Source organism: Ruditapes philippinarum, unplaced genomic scaffold (assembly GCF_026571515.1).
Source record: "Ruditapes philippinarum isolate M1 unplaced genomic scaffold, ASM2657151v2 ctg91_1_1_1_1, whole genome shotgun sequence".
Lineage (NCBI taxonomy): Eukaryota > Metazoa > Mollusca > Bivalvia > Venerida > Veneridae > Ruditapes > Ruditapes philippinarum.
In genome coordinates this window covers 441,712-461,262 of record NW_026863704.1, presented here as the reverse complement: position 1 = coordinate 461,262, position 19,551 = coordinate 441,712, and the positions used below count along the sequence as shown (strand labels likewise).

The window sequence follows — 19,551 nt, the reverse complement described above, 5'->3', positions numbered from 1 at the left end:
AGGCCATCCAGCTCTGCTCAACCCAAGGTATAACTGACCAGAACTCGTGTATCATATGAGAAAGCAATTGGCAATGACTTAAGTGCTTGACCAAGGTATTTAGAAGCAGCTATTGTACCTTATCCCAACATTCTCCTTGATAATGTTTGACCTTCACCTCTGCTTAGATATTTTTCACCAATTTAGTAGAGTCTTCCTGGCCGAGATGCCTTCAAGAAGTTTATTGGTACACTTGTGTTGATATCGTAACACCCATTTTCACCATAAATCTCTGCTTTATGACCATGGTTTTGTGTGGATATTCTGATAATTTATTGTTTATGCTTGATTAGTGACATTTTCTATTGTTTTACTACAACCAATAAAGTATGGCTGAAGAGAAGGCAATATATAGTTTACAACGATATACCCATTTTAAATCATAATTTATATCTGTGGCATTAAATCATCACACCATTAAGATCTTTACCTTTTTCACATTAGTATTTAAATATCCCTCAATAATACATGAATTATTTTCCAGCAGTAACTCCAAGCAAATATTAAAAGACACCATACTCTGCTAGCTGACCCACAACCCCCATCTTAGCCTTTAAACTACTGTAGAAGAGTTTGTCTTGCCACCCTTCATCACTTGTATGTTAACTTTGTGCTGTCTGCTCATAACCAAAATAAACTTACAAATTATGTGTTTGTCCTAGGTTTTAAAAGGTAAACAGAGGTGTAATACTGTTTAATTCATACCTACTTGTTATAAGCAAACCCCAAAACCTTCCTCACGCATTTCATATTTGTCGCCTCATTTTGTAGCGTGAATAGTTTCAAATTTATTTTAAAATCTTGCAAATTGCAGCATGAAATCCCCATAAACTATAATATTATGACTTATAAAATGTAATAAATCGAGGGGATATAACTCCGCCATAGCCGATTTTACACTCAATTTGGCTCTCTTGAAATGATTTTTGTCATGGGTTCACTTTAATGTATGCTTGCTTAATGACCCGTGCCCCGTTGAAGAGGGGTGGTTGGGTTCGTAATTGTATTTTAATGGTCCGAGGAAGAAAGAAAATTGTGATGGTAGGGTGTCAACTAACGCTAAAGAATAGATATAAGAAAAGACGTATTGTTATTATATCGTCAAACATTTATGTTTACGAGTATCAAAGCAAAAATGAAATTATCACCAATGTTATTCCGCGATGAATCATTGAGAGGTTGAAAGTAGTTTTCGTATAAACAGTTAATAGAATCTGAGTTTGAAATTTATGAGTTTGTAATTTATCGAAAAACGAAATTTGGAATCAGTTATGAAAATGTACATCAGTCTTAGCTTTAATGAAAATTGAAGGGTTTTGAAGAGATCTTGCCAAAATATATTTGTAAATGGCTGCAATAATTGATTTCTTGTTGAAAAAGGGGAACAAAATCATTCAGGATTATCAAGAATGTTTAGCTAAGACTTAGATAGAAATTTAATGAATGTTAATTTAAATAGCAGCTAGAAATTGCAATAAGGTTTACTGTTAATTGATTTTCTCAAAATGTTACTTATGCCACATATCATGCACATAAAAATGACCTTTTCCACGAAAAAAAGCAGCAAAAAAACCAAAACAGACCCCACTGTGGAAAAAAATTCACAGGTAAATAAGGTATATTAGGTTCGTAATAATTTATAATAGTCAGAAGTGACTGATGACACGTGTCATGGTAATTGTAGATGACATTTTAGTTTAACAATTGACGATTTTTTGGTTTGTTTGCATTTTATAGAAAATGACGCACAATCACTTGATATTAATTAATTACACATTATAGAAAAGTCAACGCAAAAGTAAACATAGATCTCGGGTGTAGGTGTTATCATGTTGCATAAAAAAAAGCGCAATAATATTTTTTTACGATGATATAAAGCACACTAAATCCTTTCATTTGTAATATGGGTGTCGTCGTTAAGTGTGTGTAAATAAAAAAACGCGCGTAAACAAAAAGTTTCGAATTATCGTGTCAGGAAATTCCAAAGATCTCGAACAGAGTTACCTATAGTTATCTTATATCTGTCATAAATTACAGAAAAATTGTTTATAAAAGAGATACCTGACATAGGATCTCTCATCATGGGTTACCATTGTTGTCATCTGGTTTCCGCTGTCAAAAAAGGCATTCGACTGACTGAAACTCGATTCAGCCATCTGAGTTTAGGTGTATTTCAAGAAATAGTGACATAGTCTTTGACGTAATTTTGATAAGTCTTGCTAGAGTGTCAAAAGTATTAAATCAGAAGTTTTGGCCTCTGTTTATAAGGCTCTGACGGTATAGTGACAGAGATTTTTTCATGTAAGTTAAGTATGCAAAGTGGAGTTTATACTTTAAGCTTGGGCGCTCCAGTTTCTGCCTGAAATAATGCACATATTAGAGAGCCCTTGCTATAGATTAGACTAACTTGAGTGTCAAAAGTAAATCAGAAGTTTTGGCCTCTGTTTATAAGGCTCTGAGGGTATAGTGACAGAGATTTTTTCATGTAAGTTAAGTATTATACTTTAAGGTTGGGCGCTCCAGTTTCTGCCTGAAATAATGCACATATTAGAGAGCCCTTGCAAAAATAGAAAGTTGCAATATGACCTTCTTAGTGTCTGCGTGTGACTTAAAGTGATACAATTTCATCTTCAGTGGGAATTACTTTTGAGATTTAAAGTTCAATTCTATTTTTAAGATTCTGAGGCATATTTCATTAGCTAATTGTTTCTCATCATCTTTTTTCTTTAGAAAGATAACAAAATAAAAAGTCTTTCAGTCTGACATTTAGAATGATTTTTACTCATGCCAAAGCTTGGCATGTGGCGTGAAAAGAACCGTCTTTGTTTAATTAGCTGGTCTCGCTAGGATATGTTATTTTGTTTTTATTCCTGAGGAAGAATGAAGGATGTGTCATATCAACAGGCATTCTAATATGTCAAGAATAGGTAATCAAATGGTAGTCTATATACAGAAATGAATTGTTGATGTAATAATTGCAAACATTGTTTGGATGCATGTCTTGCTTGTGTTACAATTATTTTTTTAGGTGCAAAAGAAATCTGCCGCTGTTTCATTATATATAATATGCACATGCTTATTTTAGTTTAGTAATAATTATTAAAAAATATTTCTATTTTTACCGCAAATTAATTTTCAGTCACTTTTGAGATAGACCCAACCTGCAGTTATACCCTTACCAGGTTATATTTTATTGGTAGTGTTAATTATATTAGTCCGCTTGCTGCTTAGCTCTGATAAAATTTTGTCCTTGAACTAGAGTTACTTTTTTCTGTTTCCTGGTCCTTGAAGCTGAAGGTTTTTTTATTGCAACTTTAGACTGAAGTAATGAAACTTAACAAAGTGGTAAAATCATATTTTCTCAGTTTTGAGAACAAGTCAGCATAGGGTATGCCATTAACATTATGTTGTCGGCATTTGTCAGCATGGTGCAATTAGTGTTTTACATGACGACAAAACATTATAGGATACTCTTGCACGCTGTTAAACATTTTTATGCGATTTGCGATGTTAACAGTTAAACAAATTGTATTATTTGATGCTGTTTCTTAATAGTTTTCACATAAAATTAATAGCAATATAGAAATTGCAACTGAAAATGCATTAGGCTAAAACCAAACCTGCATTCTTTAATAGCCTGAAAATAATTGGAGTGTTTAGCATGACCTTATAGAGTTGTTACAAACTGGCGTAATTTCTAGAACTTAGTCTAACTGCTTTTATTGCTCCTGCTTTAAATTGGATTGAATGTTGGGGTCGTAGAATTTTTGTCGTATCTGTCTGGCTGTCTGCATTTTTAGTGGACAACTCCAATCTTGCTCCTATATTATGTTTATTCTTTAAACTCATTATCAAATATCCATCTGGAAGCACGTCTTAGCTTTGTTGTTGTAATCCTAAAGGTTCTGGAAGAGAAAGTTATTTGCCTGAGCTTCACAGTACATCTGGGAAGTCTGACCAGGATCAATATAATTATATACTGATGGCAGCCCAATCTTAGTATTTTGTATCATTTTTCCATGTATACTGACCACTTATATTCCAAATTCAAAGGAGTGTAAATTTAGAAGATGGCAAAATTCTATTGCTTAGGTAATCCCTCAGCCTGTACCAACAATTGGAAATAAAGAAATATATGTTCCACATAAAAACGAACAAATAAGTCAAAATAAGACTTTGCCGGCTGGCGATCTTGGTCTGCACTTGTTGCATGGGTAGATTCAGTTGCCACTTAAGGCAGGCGAGGGATCAATTGATCCTCAGCTTTATATATATAATGATAAGTCATGAAACTCATTGATGGGAAGTCGTCTGCTTCAGTTATGTAGACAACTGAGTGCAGTATTGTAATTAACGTTTTTCGATACACTTTTTGCAAATAATTGTTCATGTCATAAATTAATACTTTATATGTACATGCCAGCAAACATATCAGACTATCGCATAATTTGAACTAAAGCTTTTATGTACCTGTCACACTAAATCAGAAAATTTGCGTAATGTATTTTATCAATGATTTAATGGCCTCGATCTTTTAGGCAGTCAAATTTATGTTTATCTTTAAGATGTTAGATTACGCGGTTTTGTGTACCTCTATTATTAAAGAAACAAATTACTTTTGTCTTAAAGTTATAACCCTACCACTAATTCAGGGTTTTGGATGAAAAGATTTAATTGTGCGTTTTAACGTGTTTTTGCAAATGTCTTGAAATGTTTGACAAAGGGAGCCGTTACAATTTTGACAGGCAGAGGCCACCTTGGTGTGAGAAATGTGAGTCCAAGGTTTGAACCAATTAGTGGTCTCTGCGATGTATCTGACAAAAAATCTTGACTGGAATGTAAGATAACGAGAACGTTTTTGCTTTCATTTATAAGATGTTTATTTGCAATGACTTTTATTTTGTGTATTGAATATTTAGTGTCTGGTATTATTTAAGTATGGCTGAGGCATTATGCCACCATCATAGAGGCAGGGATTATGTAACTATGGTTATTGGCCGTTTATATATAAATATACAGCACTCGGTAATACTTTACAAAATAATATAAAATTGCATTACAAATCATTTTAGAAAATTTACTGATATCCATTGATTGGCAAGTAAAAAATCATTACCACTAATGAGCGTTAAATGTTATATGTTTCGGCGGTGGGTGGGGTAATGTGATAATTTCGAGGTAGTAACACAATGAGTGTTATAATAACGGTTCCCGTTAGACACGGTCTTGAGATCATGGACTCCAACATCAGCGTTATAAAGCCGGGCTCCAGTAATTATTAGCTCCGACACAAGATCTATTATACTGATAACTTAATTTTAAACCCTTCAAAAAATCCCATAGTCTAGCAGGGCAAATTTAATCCAAAGAAGTCAAAATGTTTGTAATGAACTGTGGTGTGGCTTGGGTTTAGTTGTGTTGCTCGTCCCTTGTTGATGGCTCCTTGAATATTTTGCCTGTAGCGCAGGTTTATCACAAAAACAACTTTAAAGTAGGTCATTTTGAATTTTTGAGAGGCTGTTTAGTATTTAACATAAAATGCAACAAAACTGGAGAAATTTTCGGAAGATAAAAGTCGAGAAAAAAAAGCCCGTCTTTCTAAGCAGCCCTGTTTACATAACATGCTAATGGGATGTGTCGCCATGAATAATTTTATTGTGACACAATGGTTTTTCTTCGGCTTTAAGATCAGCTACTTAGATTAGATTAGTTTAATGTGTTTGGTTACGAAAATTAAAAGTCGTTCTCATGAAATGCGCAGTTAACATTGCACTTTGCATTACAATGGTGCCTTTTAGAATTTTTATTTATTTCTTGCGTGCTGCACAGAATAAAAGTCAGTTTTGGCTTTTGTTATTAAAATCGGGAGAGTTAAAAATGAAGGAAAAAAAACCCTCGGCAGGAAAATAATGACAGGAAAGTTAATATAAAATGTCAAAATAAAGATTAAACGTACCATACAAGATATTTCTTAATAGGTTATTGTTGGACATTTTAATATTAATTAGAGTTAAACTATTATTTTTATGACATTTTATGACGCATACGGATTTAGGTGTGCTCATGTAAATTAGAAAATAATGCAGTTAAGAGCACTTAGGGTGTTCTGTTAAGTGAAATTTACTGCATTTTTCATTATTTGTTTATTTTAAGTGACTATATGCACATGCCAGGTGCAACTGCTGCGAGGAGCATTTAAAAAAAAAATTTTTGTAATAAAAAAGCTTGAATTGGTAATACATGTATAATGGAGCATAATAAATTCATGACGCTGGTCATATGAACGCACATCTTCAGATTTGTCTAAATAAAATAAATTAAACACCAATTTTCAATTATTTGAGAGAGCCTGTGTATGTTGGGCTTGGGTGGTTAAGACAGTAGCTTGTATATCCAATATCTAACCGTCCATGAATATTGGCTCAAATCTGTTAATCAAACAGAGTATGTAACATATTCACAGTTTTGCGGGACCTAGTAGCTTTAAGGTTGCTATTTTGACTATGTTATGTATTAATGTCTAGAAATATCAAAGGAGATTAATTATTTTCTATATCATTACCAAAGAGGGATAATAAAATTCTATTTTAATTACCAAAATATTGTTTTTATTTATTTCATTCTAAAAATGTTATATAATTTTACATCTAGTTTCACTAGAGAAGTAGAATTAGTTCTTTTTAAAAAACAAATTTCGCTTTTAAGAAAGTCCTGTTTATGGTTTAAAGAATTCAACTTAGATTGTAATTTATTTTAGTTATAAAGTGAACGTATTGGTAATGAATTTTTTTAAAAATATGCTATTCAAAGTGAATAAACTTAAGCTATTGGTTATCACAAGAAAGGTACAAGTTAACGTATTATGCTCCCAAAAAAGTACAGTGACCAGAAGTGGCAGATTACAAGAGACCTTGCAAAGTTATGCACTGATGGATGATTTTTTTTGCATATAACTTGGTGTCCAAAGTGATATAACAAAATATAGATTTAAGTGTAACGCACATACATGTAGTTCATTTTATGTCTCTTCCCAGACGGTTCATTTAAAAAAACAACAACCAATGTTAATTAGCCATTACAACTGTTAGTATGATAAAAATGGACCTTTAACAAGCATGTTCACACATAGACGTTGGTTTGTAAGGGGGACTTTAACGACGATTTTCATGTTCTATATGTGACTCGTACACCTATTCCGTGTATTAACAATGGTCGTTACAAGACGTTTTTGTTATGTAAATATGCGTGTTTCCTCACTTAAAGAATGTATGCCCGAAAGTCTGTGCCGCAGTTTTATTTTAAATTCCGTAATTAATCTGTCATATAAAAGTGGATTGACGTTACTTCTGTTTCACACAGTCTGCACAAAGGGCAGTGTTTTAAGATGATGTGTCATTTACAAAGTTTATTATGCTAAATGAATTTAACATGAATACATTTGTGTCAGGTTTGTTTTTTTTTAAATTTTTTTTTTCATTCTGTATGAAATACTGGTTATCGTGTGAAATTTAGAATGAAAAAGGAGAAAAGAAAAAATAGCCTCATGTCTCTGATAAGGAACAGGTTATCATTTCCCTCAAACAAAAATAAAATCATTTTAGAAGAGTCTAAATTGGATTGATGTGGCATAAATATTGTTATAATGTATATACACAGAAATTATTATTATATCTATATGCGAACTTAAAGTTTATTGCGATACAATTCCTAGTTTAACCTGCTGAATTTGTGATTTTGTCTTCACAGTCCTTTTGAAAGCGATTATAATTATCAAAATACAAAAAATGAGCTTAAAAACACTTGAAAGTTTAGACTGGTAGCAAAAGCATAAAACTTACTTTTGATATTGTGTTTCTTCACAGTGAACAAAGTAATGTAATGTGAATTTGAAAATAGAAATCAACTCCAGTTTAAATTTGAAAAAGGATTGTATAGATTTTAAAATGTTTCAGAAATACATAAAAGAAATAGAAAAATAATTTAGTTTATATGTCTTATAGACATATGAAAACAACAACAACAACAACAAAACATATATAACAATTCTTTAAAAATTACATTGCAGTATGTGGATTTTAAATTACATTTAATTATATTCTTTAAAATTCTCAATTTAGTCAAATCGCAACATAAAACATTTTTCCCCAATTTTATCAAAATTTATGATTTTACTGATAAAAATTAAACTGATGCCTTCAAAATAATTACATGTATTCAGATTTCCAATTATCTACAAAATCTGTATTGTATTACCTGTTAATTAAGTTTTGCTAGAATTTGAGGATTTCCTGACTTTATAATTTCTATTCTATTTTCAGCATTACTAGAATTGGGAACATTCTCTGGGCGACCCTGCTGTAACATGACCAAGACAAAGGCTTGCAGGGAAGCATGTATAAAGGTAATTAAATTTTAACTATTCAAGGAGCATACAGAAGGTTGATCAGGTTCTGTTAAGGTGTTTGCTTGTACCTGAAAAGATGAGTAAAGGGACGCCTGATGTCTTCCTGTGCCAGTAAATCTGGAATGGAAGTCACCATATAACATTAATAGTGACTATGTGACCTAAAATCCAAACAAAAAAATAGATACCCTATTGGCTATAATACGGCCTTTGCAGAAAGTCAATTTTCATGAATTGTATTCCAGCTCTTACATTACAACAGTTAATAAACAAAGAACTTAATGTTTATTAGGACAATAAATGGTAGCTTTATGATACTTTAGTTGCTATGCATACTTGCATTTTATGCGTAAAAAAATCATAGCCATAACCATATCTCTCAAATTGGTTCCCCCGACCATCTCATCGCGGCAGATCATGGACGAAATATATATTCTGGATAATAAGAGACGCGTTTTCAATTTAAATTTTCTTCTTGGTTTTCATGCAAGATGCTTCGATCCATTAAAACTTTTTTTTATCAACGAACAATTTTCGTAACACGCCATGAACATTGCAACCCCATGTTTATGAGTGGTACACCTTATATTTATCAATATTTATCAGAATGGATGATGAAATAAGTGACTAGTCAAGTATGTAAGCAGCGGCAAAAAACTTGTGGAAGGCGGATAATCATGCGGGGTCTCGAAATAATGAGAAAAACAGATGTTCAGTAACGTCTTCGATTATTAAGATTTTTTTTTTCTTTTTTTCGTATAAGTGGGAAGTAGTGGAAGTAATTCACATTATGTGTTAATAGGCACTCTTTATTTTGTATTGACTTTGGGAAACAAGTGTATTGAAATGCTGCAAGTGCTGGTTGTGTGCTTTTCAATTTTACAGGCTTGTAGAGTATTTTTCTTCATATAAACTTTTTAAATTGATAACAGTTACTGTCCATTGCTAATGCGATAGATTTTGATGTGAAAATGTTTGATATTAAGTAACAGTTTGCAAACAGTATAAATAAGTGTCTGAAGAGGCTTCAGAGCTTGGCTCTGTACTGGGTGCAAATGTTCGACAAGAATGCATAACCAGTGCATGACCAATTTTCTGTATATCAGATTTAAATGGATTTACTAGTAACTGGATATGGCTATTGATGATATAAACACAATGTATTATCATTTTTTGTTACTCTTTGAGATTTATAATGCAAATTGTTAAGTGTGATGGATAAAGCAATGAAATTACTTGATAGAAAAAGAGTGAAAAGATACCAACACTGGCAAAACTTTGTCAATGATGGCTTATATATTTGGTGCCTGCTTTAGTAAAAAGAACTGGTTGTCTTTCACATTTCACTCTCAAAAACATAAATTACTTTTGCAAAATGTGCTATTAACACCTGCCTTTGTCTTCTATCAGAATTTAAACTAATTCGTTCTGCGCAAAATTAAATTTTCATATTCATTTCCCAGGATCGATAAGAAAACATCTTTACCTTTGAAAGTTTACATTGAAGATACAAAAAACCTCTTCCTAAGTGATTTGTGAAAAGATTAAATTCGAAATTGCGTCAAGAACTAAACCAGAAACTTTTCAAGGAGGGCTGTTTAAAGCCATGACGTCCAAGTGATTTAATCATCTTAATTAGTAAGCACATCTTACTCATGAGCGTAAATTAAATTGGAATCATGCAATTAAGACAAAAAAACAACAACATTTTAATGTTAAACAGAAAAACACCCGTTGAACACTCATAGGACTGTTGTGATTTGATACCATTTGTGAAGATAAACCTATATACCATGTAGTTGGGAAGCCGCGGAAATGCGTTTATTTTTTTTTGCCGCTATTTTTGCTATCGCAATGAGTGGAAAAGGCATCTGCGAAAGTTAAAACCTGTTTTCCTACAGTGTAATGGCCATTAATTTTTAACGGGTGCATTGTATGTGCATATCTTCATCACCATGTCAAGGGTATAAATCACGCATATGGTGTGCATATTTCGCAAGTAGGCACTTGGCCATTAGTCTGCCAATGCTTAAAACATCATATTAATGAATAACACTTGATGAGGTAAAACCTGTCTTTTTGGTACCCCAAGTGAATAAAAAATGTGCACAGGGATTTTAATTATGATATTTATTTTGCTCTTTTTTCGAGTTGTACTGAATCGCTCTAAATATTGGTATAGTAATTAGAAGAGATGCCATAACAAACATGTACCTTTTTCTGCTAAATCATCTTATATGAGCTAGTCCAATTGTTTCAATATGGAAAAAAACCATTCATCATTTTAGGGAAAATTTCAAATTATTTTTGTATGTACTGACTGAATAGCAAACATCTGCAGGCTTTGACTGTCGAGACGGCAATGCTTTTTATGATTTGGTTATTTTGTAAAATAAAGAAGGGAGGAAATGATCTGAAATTGTGCACACAAGTTAATAGTTCTGATGCTCTTAATTAAGTCTCAAAATATATTCCCATTTCCCTTTACCGGGTATGTCAAAAAAAACTCAGTTGAGTCCTGAATGAAATATAAAAACACAAATGCCATACATACTTTACTTAAATTATATGTTTTAAGATAAATATCTCCTAAGTTTATTTTGTAATTCCTTTACAGTTACACTGTATATTTTCAAAATTTGATATTTTATAGTGCAAAAAAGCAAGATAAAAATTTTAATATTTCCTTAACTTAATGGGCCAGTGTTTTTTTTTTTTTCATGAAATTTTGAAATTATTTTTGTAATGTGTATCTGCACCTGTGCATTTTGCATTAATTTTACATCACTGTAAGGTAGAATGTGAAATTATAACATATTAAGGGACATAATCACTTCTATTCCTGCATTTTAAATAATATTTTGAACAAAAAAAAAAGAAAGAAGAAACTTAGTATAAAAACAACGCCCATCCTACCTCTTTTAGAGTAGATTCTTGATTAATCTTTCTATTCATACGGTTAACAATCTTTCTATTTATATGGTTAACCATTACATCATTTATCAACATTATTTACAGAATGGAAATTATATCTAGTCATGGTACTGGTGATTTATTAATATTAAGAATTATATAATCTGCAAAATAGAAATCAATATAAAAAAAACAATTCATAGCCTTGCATGCATACTGTGAGTGATCCAGAATATCTATGTAAGAACGCGACAGTTTTTTTTTTAGTTTGAAAATCAGATTATCAAAGAAGAAATCAGTAACTGTGTGACATTTAGATCTGTTATTTAAATATTTGTTTTGTGATTATTATTATAAATAACTTAACAAAGGAACTGTTATAGAATTTTTGTCACAGGGTAGTTTAATTGCTGAAAATACTGCATGTTTCCTCTGAGAGATGGTTCCTTTAAGGGACCTTATATACAGGAACTGAAAGTTAACAGTATAATTTGCCACTATTACAGTAAAAGAGCCAACTGGCTCCAGTCTCTATAAGCACATCCATGAAACAACGACCAGTTGGTATGCAAATGGCGACCTGCTTTCAATTTGTTTTCACCATTATCAACTATAGACAGTGCCAATAAAGTTAAAAACCTGGACAAGTCCATTAGAAAAAAATTATAGAAATACTGACTTATGTTTTGAATACAAAGTTAATTTAACTTAAGCTTCCGAGACTTAATTATAGACAAACTCAAACCAACTAGACTACTTAATGAAATAAGTCTGAAGTTTGTTGTATTAAAATGGAAACAACTAACTAGTGACCATGACAGGGTTTGAATCCACATAGTCAGCAATTCTAAAGGAATAATTGCTTGTCTAATTTGTTCACAATTTGGTCATGTTGTCTTCCTCCAATTTGAAAAAAAGGCTGAAAAGTTGGCATATAACCTTTGTATATTACTAACATGACTCATAACAAGAAACAGAAATATATTATGCAAACACCACATTATATTTCTATTTTTGAAACTATTATTCTTAAATGTATTACAGTACAAAGGTATTAAGCACAGAAGAATTTCATTTATTACCAGATTTAAAGGGAACATTTTCACAACAAATTTCACCTCGGTCTTACAGCCTTCAACAGTGATGGAGGAATAAAATAATCATAAACTACCACCATAAAAATGCTTTTAAGCCTAGTGTTACAGTTTGTTTTTTTGCCTTGTGTTGCATAACAGTATGGTGGCAAAAGGAAAGATTATTATCTTTCCGTTTATATCCGTAATGAACATTGCCCCCTACTTACACTCACCACCATATTTCCTCATGTTTTAAATTATAAACGGAAGAGCAAAACTTTTAAAATTTAGCCTATCTTTTGTCGTTTCTGACAAAAAAGCTTTCCATTCTTTGTAATATGAATTTGCATTCATTATTAGATATTTTCACAGACACTTTTCTTTGACTTGATTAATAATCTATTAAAAAATATATGTAATACAAGTTGAATAGTTTTTTTTTCTTAACGTACTTCAAAATATTATGCATTCAGTCGAGGAAAAAAATCAACTGTATCAGATGAAAATAACACTGTATTTTCTTTCCATACTTTCCGAATCAATTTACATGTCCTATGATATGACTATCTTTGTAATGGATCACATTTTCTTATTCATTGGCAGTGCCAATATTGCGGCATTCTAACGCAGAGAACAATATTGATATTGATTGGTAATGCCTAAATAATGGATATTGTTTAACTGGGGGTAGTTATGACACGTTTATTGTGGTGTCAATATTATCAGAATGAAAGCTAGACGTTTTTTATTACGAGTTTTTCATGTGATAATCATTATTTAGAGTCGTAGATTAAAAACATTAATCAGTCCAATGTAATGGCCGATGATGATTGTGGCGAGTGTTTGGTGTATGGAATTCTGGTTTTATCCCAGGACACGGCACGTGTTAACTTTGCATTGATTTGATTGAAGAAAAATTTATTTGGCTCAGCACAGTTAACAGTATATCGCATTGGGAAAAGGCCAGTACTGGTACAGAATTGTGCTGGCTGCCATAATTTCTTGGTCTGCACTGATTGCATGGTTAATACAAGTATATCAGTTCCAACCAGCAGGCTTAAAGGGTTGAAGCACTTACTTTTGATATAAACCCTAATATGTGTTTTACTCCTGTAGAAAGAGTTTATTCCTCATACGGTAAGTATAATGCGAAATATTGAATTTAAAATCTTCCAAACAGATTTAGTTCAAACTAGATCACTTTCTCAATCTTCTATAAGATCATTTTGGACTTGAGAACTTGTACTTTTAAATATTTTTTTATCTTGATGATGAAGTCTGAGCTTAAAGTCACAATTAAAAAAAAGAATATATGTTTCTGCGAAGCCAAAGCATCTGTATACATTATAGACTTGAGGCCTTTTAAGCCAGTTATTATTATCTCGTTAAGGGTTTTAACCATGTTGTCAAATGATAATGTTGACTTACTAACAAGTAAATAATTAAAGATGTAGACATAGCTTTAATGATAATCCTCCTTGAGCGATAATTAATAGTTTGTTTGAAGGGGCTTAACGCCACACATGCAGAAGCTGTTAAGGAGTTTGAGGTTAATTGCAGATTTAGTCATTTGACATTTTGTATTTACCGTAAATTGACATTCTTGAATGTGGTTTCCTTTAGCAAATGCAAGGGATAAGTCTAAACATTATTTATTTAAATTTGGTGGGATTGCTTTATTTGAAAAAGTCTTGAGTGAGATTTCTGGAACTTACTTACTTAATGATGTTGTATTTGGAAACATGGAGGTCGACCCATTAGTACGGCTCAAACCCATGATTCCTGGGTTGATAGGCTGACACCATAACTAGACCACAACTTTGTTTTAAATCTGAAACTTATATAGTTTATAGTGGTCTTATATGAAAAGAACATTATAAGATTCATTATCACAAAAATGTATCATGTGTATATGTTTTTGGATAATGCTCAATATTAAAGGCCCACTAAGCATTAAAAGTGATTATTAAAAAAAAAACAAAAAAAATTCAAAAATGTTAATCATTGGCTATCCGTATATAGCTAAGCCTTCAAGTCTTTTGATTTATTTTCTTTTGATTCATTTGTATTTTGGCAATTAATACAGTTATAGTGCTTAAGTATTATTTGTATAAGAATCTGTAAACATTTTGCATCTTTTTAACAAATAATTTCATTCATATTCAGCACTATTTTCTTCTAATGATGAGCATCACATAAATAATTATAATTATATATTTAAATCCATTATTACAACATCATAAAACTTCAGACTTTGATATTTTTACAAAAATAAAAAATAATTCATTCATGCACCTTTAACATTTACACCAAATGCTATTTTCATTTTTGTTGTCCTTCCCTGTTTTCACACCATTTCTAAATATAAAATTATCTTAACATATTTGGTGTGTTAAATGGGTGTTATCATGTTTTAGAGAAAGCATCATTTGTCAAGGTGATTTTTTTCTTTAATCTATAATTACAGGGCTTGATTTATAATTTGGTTTTGTTGCATTAAAAAAACCTGCAGTTCACTTTACTATAACAAGGGGTAGTTCAGTTTGTGCATATTAATTATGTTTAGGAACTCTCACCTTCGTATGAATCTATTACGGGAGATAAAGCTCAGTGTTTAATGCGGAGACTTTACGTCTCAGCCGGGGAAATAAGTGTCGAAATTAATACAGACATTAATCATGGCCGTCGCTAGGATATGACACGGTACTCGTCTATAGCGGTATCAGGTATAATCCCCGTGTAGGGACGCATTGTTTACGATATGATATGACATGGATTATTGAACGATATCATGCAAAGAAATAGCAGAAAATATGCATTTTATCACTGCCTCGTGTCGTATTTCAGATTTGCACTGGGCTCCCCCCTCCATTGCATCTTATATTGCGGTCATTAAGTATTTTGTCGTTTCATGGTGTAAAACACTCTTATATGGTATATTATATATTAAACTTGCAAGCTTTTCACTATCATAAAGTAGCGAAAGTTTTAGTTTAAATCCTTAAGCCTACCAGTGCAATGAGAGCAGTTAGTCTCAGACCTGGTGAAGATAGCTGGCTGGCATCCAAGTTGCCTAATTATGGTCTGCACTGTTCACTATTCAGTCAGTACAAATTTTAAAAATGTCCCTAAATCTGATGAATGGTTTTGTCCATATTGAAAGATGGACAAGTCCATTTAAGATATTAATAGCAGATCAAATACTAAACAAAGATTGTATTGAATGTGACATCAATATTAATAGTAGTAGTGTTACAGAAACTGTAAATGTTTGACAGCTTCATTGTACTGTGAGGCATGATTGTTGCAAAGGGATATTAGGTATGATTGTTTTAGATAGAATATTTGACATGGTGATTTGGTATGATATTATTGGGTAATGTATTGTTGTTATTTATTGCAGGCACAGTCAGAAGCAGACGTCGAAGCCCAGTGTAGCCACAGTACAGAAGATGCAAAACTTTATGAATGTATAGATAGGCAGCGAGGTAATTTTCCTAAAATTTCCCCTTTTCTCACTTAACAGCATGTTACTTTTGATAACTAGTTGAGTCACTTCTAGGGACAAAATATTTTTGAATGGTTGGAATTCTCCAATTAAAGAAGCAAAACACATGTTTCCCAGGGTTCCAGATTCAAGTCCTGGTCAGGCTACCTTGTAACATCTGGCACCTAACAAAGTGTGATGGTCCTTAAGTTGCTTTGAATTTTGAAAAAACAGTTTTGAGCATAGTCCAGACTACCAAGACGTGCAGACTGGCCTGGTGATATTTTAGGCCTAATCGGATTCATTACCCTTAATTTATTAAAATGATTTCGTAACCAGCTGAATGTGTTATCCAAAAATTGATAAAAATTTAAATCAGTGTTATCAAAAACAAAAGGTTATATATTGTTGAATTCATTTTCAATGTTAAAAAGGGGAGATAATCAACCAATTGTTTTCTTTTTTCTCTGAACAGATGGTGAGAAGTGCTGTGGCAAAGCGAGTGCCACGGACAGTCTCGAGTGTAAAGCCACATGCTGGAACATGTATTTAACAAACACGATCTCTGACCATGAAAGTAAAAGATCACTACGGCAATATTGTACAGGTCGGAATCGGGAAGTTTGGCAGTGTGTACAGAAACAAACACGTACAACTCGACAAAGTAGTAACATAGAAAGTATGACCTTATATTATACATGTGTATTATTTTCATATGATCAAATTTTACAGGTTATTGTATAGAATTGAATATGTGAGTGCAATGTCAGGCTAGTTTATATAAGCCAGTCATTCTACACAGATGGTTGTACCTGAAATGATATTCAGAGGAACACCTTGGAACTCTGTTTCCATACTACCAGAGTTTTGGGAGATTTATTTAAATGCCATTCATGGCCATAACGACTGTTTAAGGTAACCGACTTCAAATCACTTGCCTCTAACTGAAGTATGTTCTAGTTCACACTGACTTTGAATTCTCTTTGATGTGAGACAGCTATACGGGTAGCTTTTGGAATGTCGATAGTTCTTTACAGGTGTCCACTATTTCCTCAACATACGAGGAGAAACTAGTGGCTTTCCTGCACTATATAAACTCAAGAAAGTTTTCAAATGGTGTTTTACAGTGAAATGTAATCCAGTAAAAATGGTTTTAATGAAATACTGGAGAAAAAAACCTAACTGATGATGATACAATTGAGGAGTTGAAAATCAATGTGATAACAAACATACCATTATTATTATTGTTTGTCTATTTAGACTTGTAATTTTGTAATCACATTACTAATTTCGTTGTATATTTTAAAAGGTTTGCACTGCTGTGAACATACAGATAATGAGACGTGTAAGAAAGTGTGCACAGAAACGTTACGAAGTGGAAGCAATCCTGACCAAATCATCGAACAAGTCATAGGGTCTTGTGGAAATGTTGACATCATTGTAAGTATTTAAAAATAAGTAGATTAGAAATAAAACAGTGGTACCTCTGCAAAAAGGCAAGAACCTCTGTAGAGCGTGGAAGGAGGGGTGGGGGTTGGGAGTTGCAATGAGTAACTGTATTTACATTACGCTTACGTAGCCTAAAATGAAAATGAGGTTATCTGAGATGCACTGAAATACAATTTATTCGTGGTATGTATTCCCTAGAGTGAATGCTTTCCTTAATACACCTTATTATTTGATAATGCTCCGGTTGTTTATTTACTATCAAATATAATTTACAGCAAGCAGTCAGAGTGATTTCACAGAAATGAGCTCTAAGCTAGCATTTAGTGCATATTTATTAATTTGCACTTACCTTTACGCATCAGCAATTTAAAATAATCTTTTATTACAGTTAAATTATAAATTCTCCCTTCCCCTGGTTTGTATTAGCAATTACACATGGGAGCAGTTATTATTCGATTTCCTGGGGTATACCTTGAATTCATTTTTAATATTTGAAAATAATTACTCCAGTTTGATAATACCAGCAAAATTACCATCTAGATTAGAGGACATCACTTTTTTTTCATTCATCCTGTATATTTCCCTTCTTTTGAGGAGCTTTTTGAAAAGTTAGTGTCAATGTGCCCAATTGTTCAGAGAGAGGGGGTTAATTTCTAAGTAGATATAGTTCTAGTTTCTTTCAATATATCATGTGTGTATTATCTTTGCATTTCTTGTAACAATCCAATCTGCACTTAGTTTAGTAGGGAAAGCATAAGGATTGCAATTCAGGGTATAGCTGGTGTGAGCCTTGTATGTCAGGCAACATTTCTCTGTGCAAAATTATTGATTTTTTGTCTGTCACCTCTGATTTAGAAATAACTTGGGATTTATAATCATAATTGGATAGATTGGTAATTACTGATGGATACGTCTAGGAAAGTTTATTAGGTTGACCAACTGCTGAGATATGACTAAAAATGTAGTAATACCAGCGTTTAAAAACAAACATTCTGAGGTGTGGGGATGCACTTTTTACCTTATCTCAAGTTTGGAGATGGCCAATACCCTTTACCTAATCACAAGTTTGGAGATGACCCATACCGTTTGGGAAGGGCAAAGACCAAGTGCTGTATCTTCAAGTTCCAGGAAGTCTCCAGGGACATGCCGGTTGGTTATGGAATGTAAAACTTCATCTCCAGCGTTATCATACAAAAGATATAGACAAGGGTACTGATTTCTCCCTTGTTTAAATGCTGGCTGTTAAAATAGAAACCTAGTGGGTAAAACTTTTGTAAACCCACCAGTTAGCAGTTAGTTTTTATGTTCTTGAAAGACAAAAACAAAAAAATCCTTCACGTTTTAATTAAATGCACCTGGGTTTTCAGGACAGAATTATTTATCATGCACTCAACTTTATGAAAAACCCATGGAAGTTTTCATTAGCTATATTTTTTCCTGCCAAAAATTTGTTCCATAATCATTATCCAAGCACTTAGAGATGTTTAAGTTAAAGGCACTAAGGCACTAAAACCCTTGTGTTCTTTAATCATAGATACAACAGTTATGTCTCCCATCTCCCAATTTATGATCCAGAATCCACTTATTGTTTAAAACTAATGTCTGCTCTTAAATGATTTTCTTAAACAATACTGATAATAAGCAACTACACTTGCCAGCAGTTTTATGACTTTTGGCTAATTCAGTTTGCAAATAGGTTCCTTTTTTACTTTTGGCTGATTTTTTTTTGTCTGTGAGAATGATATAATCTGTTGTGGTACGCAGATACCGGTGTTACTGCTCTCTAGTTCTTTTACATGCGAGTTAAGCGTGTTTACATTTTTGTGAAAAAGTGAAGTCAGAAAAATTAATATTGCAGAAGTAAATAATTTAAGAAAAAAAGTTTAAATGAGAAAGAATATGAAATCAAATTCACATCTGATTCAATCTTTTGTCAAGAAGTTTAATTATTCTGACAAAAGTAAATGAAGTCTTAAGCTTTTTGGCATTATCTTAATATCAGAAAAAATATGCTCCCTGCCCCTGCCAAGTTGGATTTTTAAGTTTAAGCAAAACTTAAATAAATTGTCATCGGTGGAAAATCTCAGACAGGTGAAAGTTTTCAGTCTCCTTTCTTGAAGAGTATTCGTGAGGGACTGGTTCTTGAAATATTCTGTTTTAAGCTAAATTTGCCTCCTCTTCTG

General features: G+C 32.4%; 1 protein-coding gene across 1 annotated transcript in view; it reads left to right on the top strand.

The window, feature by feature from the left end:
* The window catches only part of LOC132723092 (reversion-inducing cysteine-rich protein with Kazal motifs-like), a 69,829-nt gene that overhangs the window by 28,290 nt on the left and 21,988 nt on the right, over window positions 1–19,551 (top strand). Inside the window, exons 5-8 of the mRNA XM_060707757.1 lie at window positions 8,358–8,440; window positions 15,836–15,920; window positions 16,395–16,598; window positions 17,229–17,359. Of these exons, the coding sequence (XP_060563740.1) occupies window positions 8,358–8,440; window positions 15,836–15,920; window positions 16,395–16,598; window positions 17,229–17,359 (503 nt within the window). The remainder of the gene's footprint in view (window positions 1–8,357; window positions 8,441–15,835; window positions 15,921–16,394; window positions 16,599–17,228; window positions 17,360–19,551) is intronic.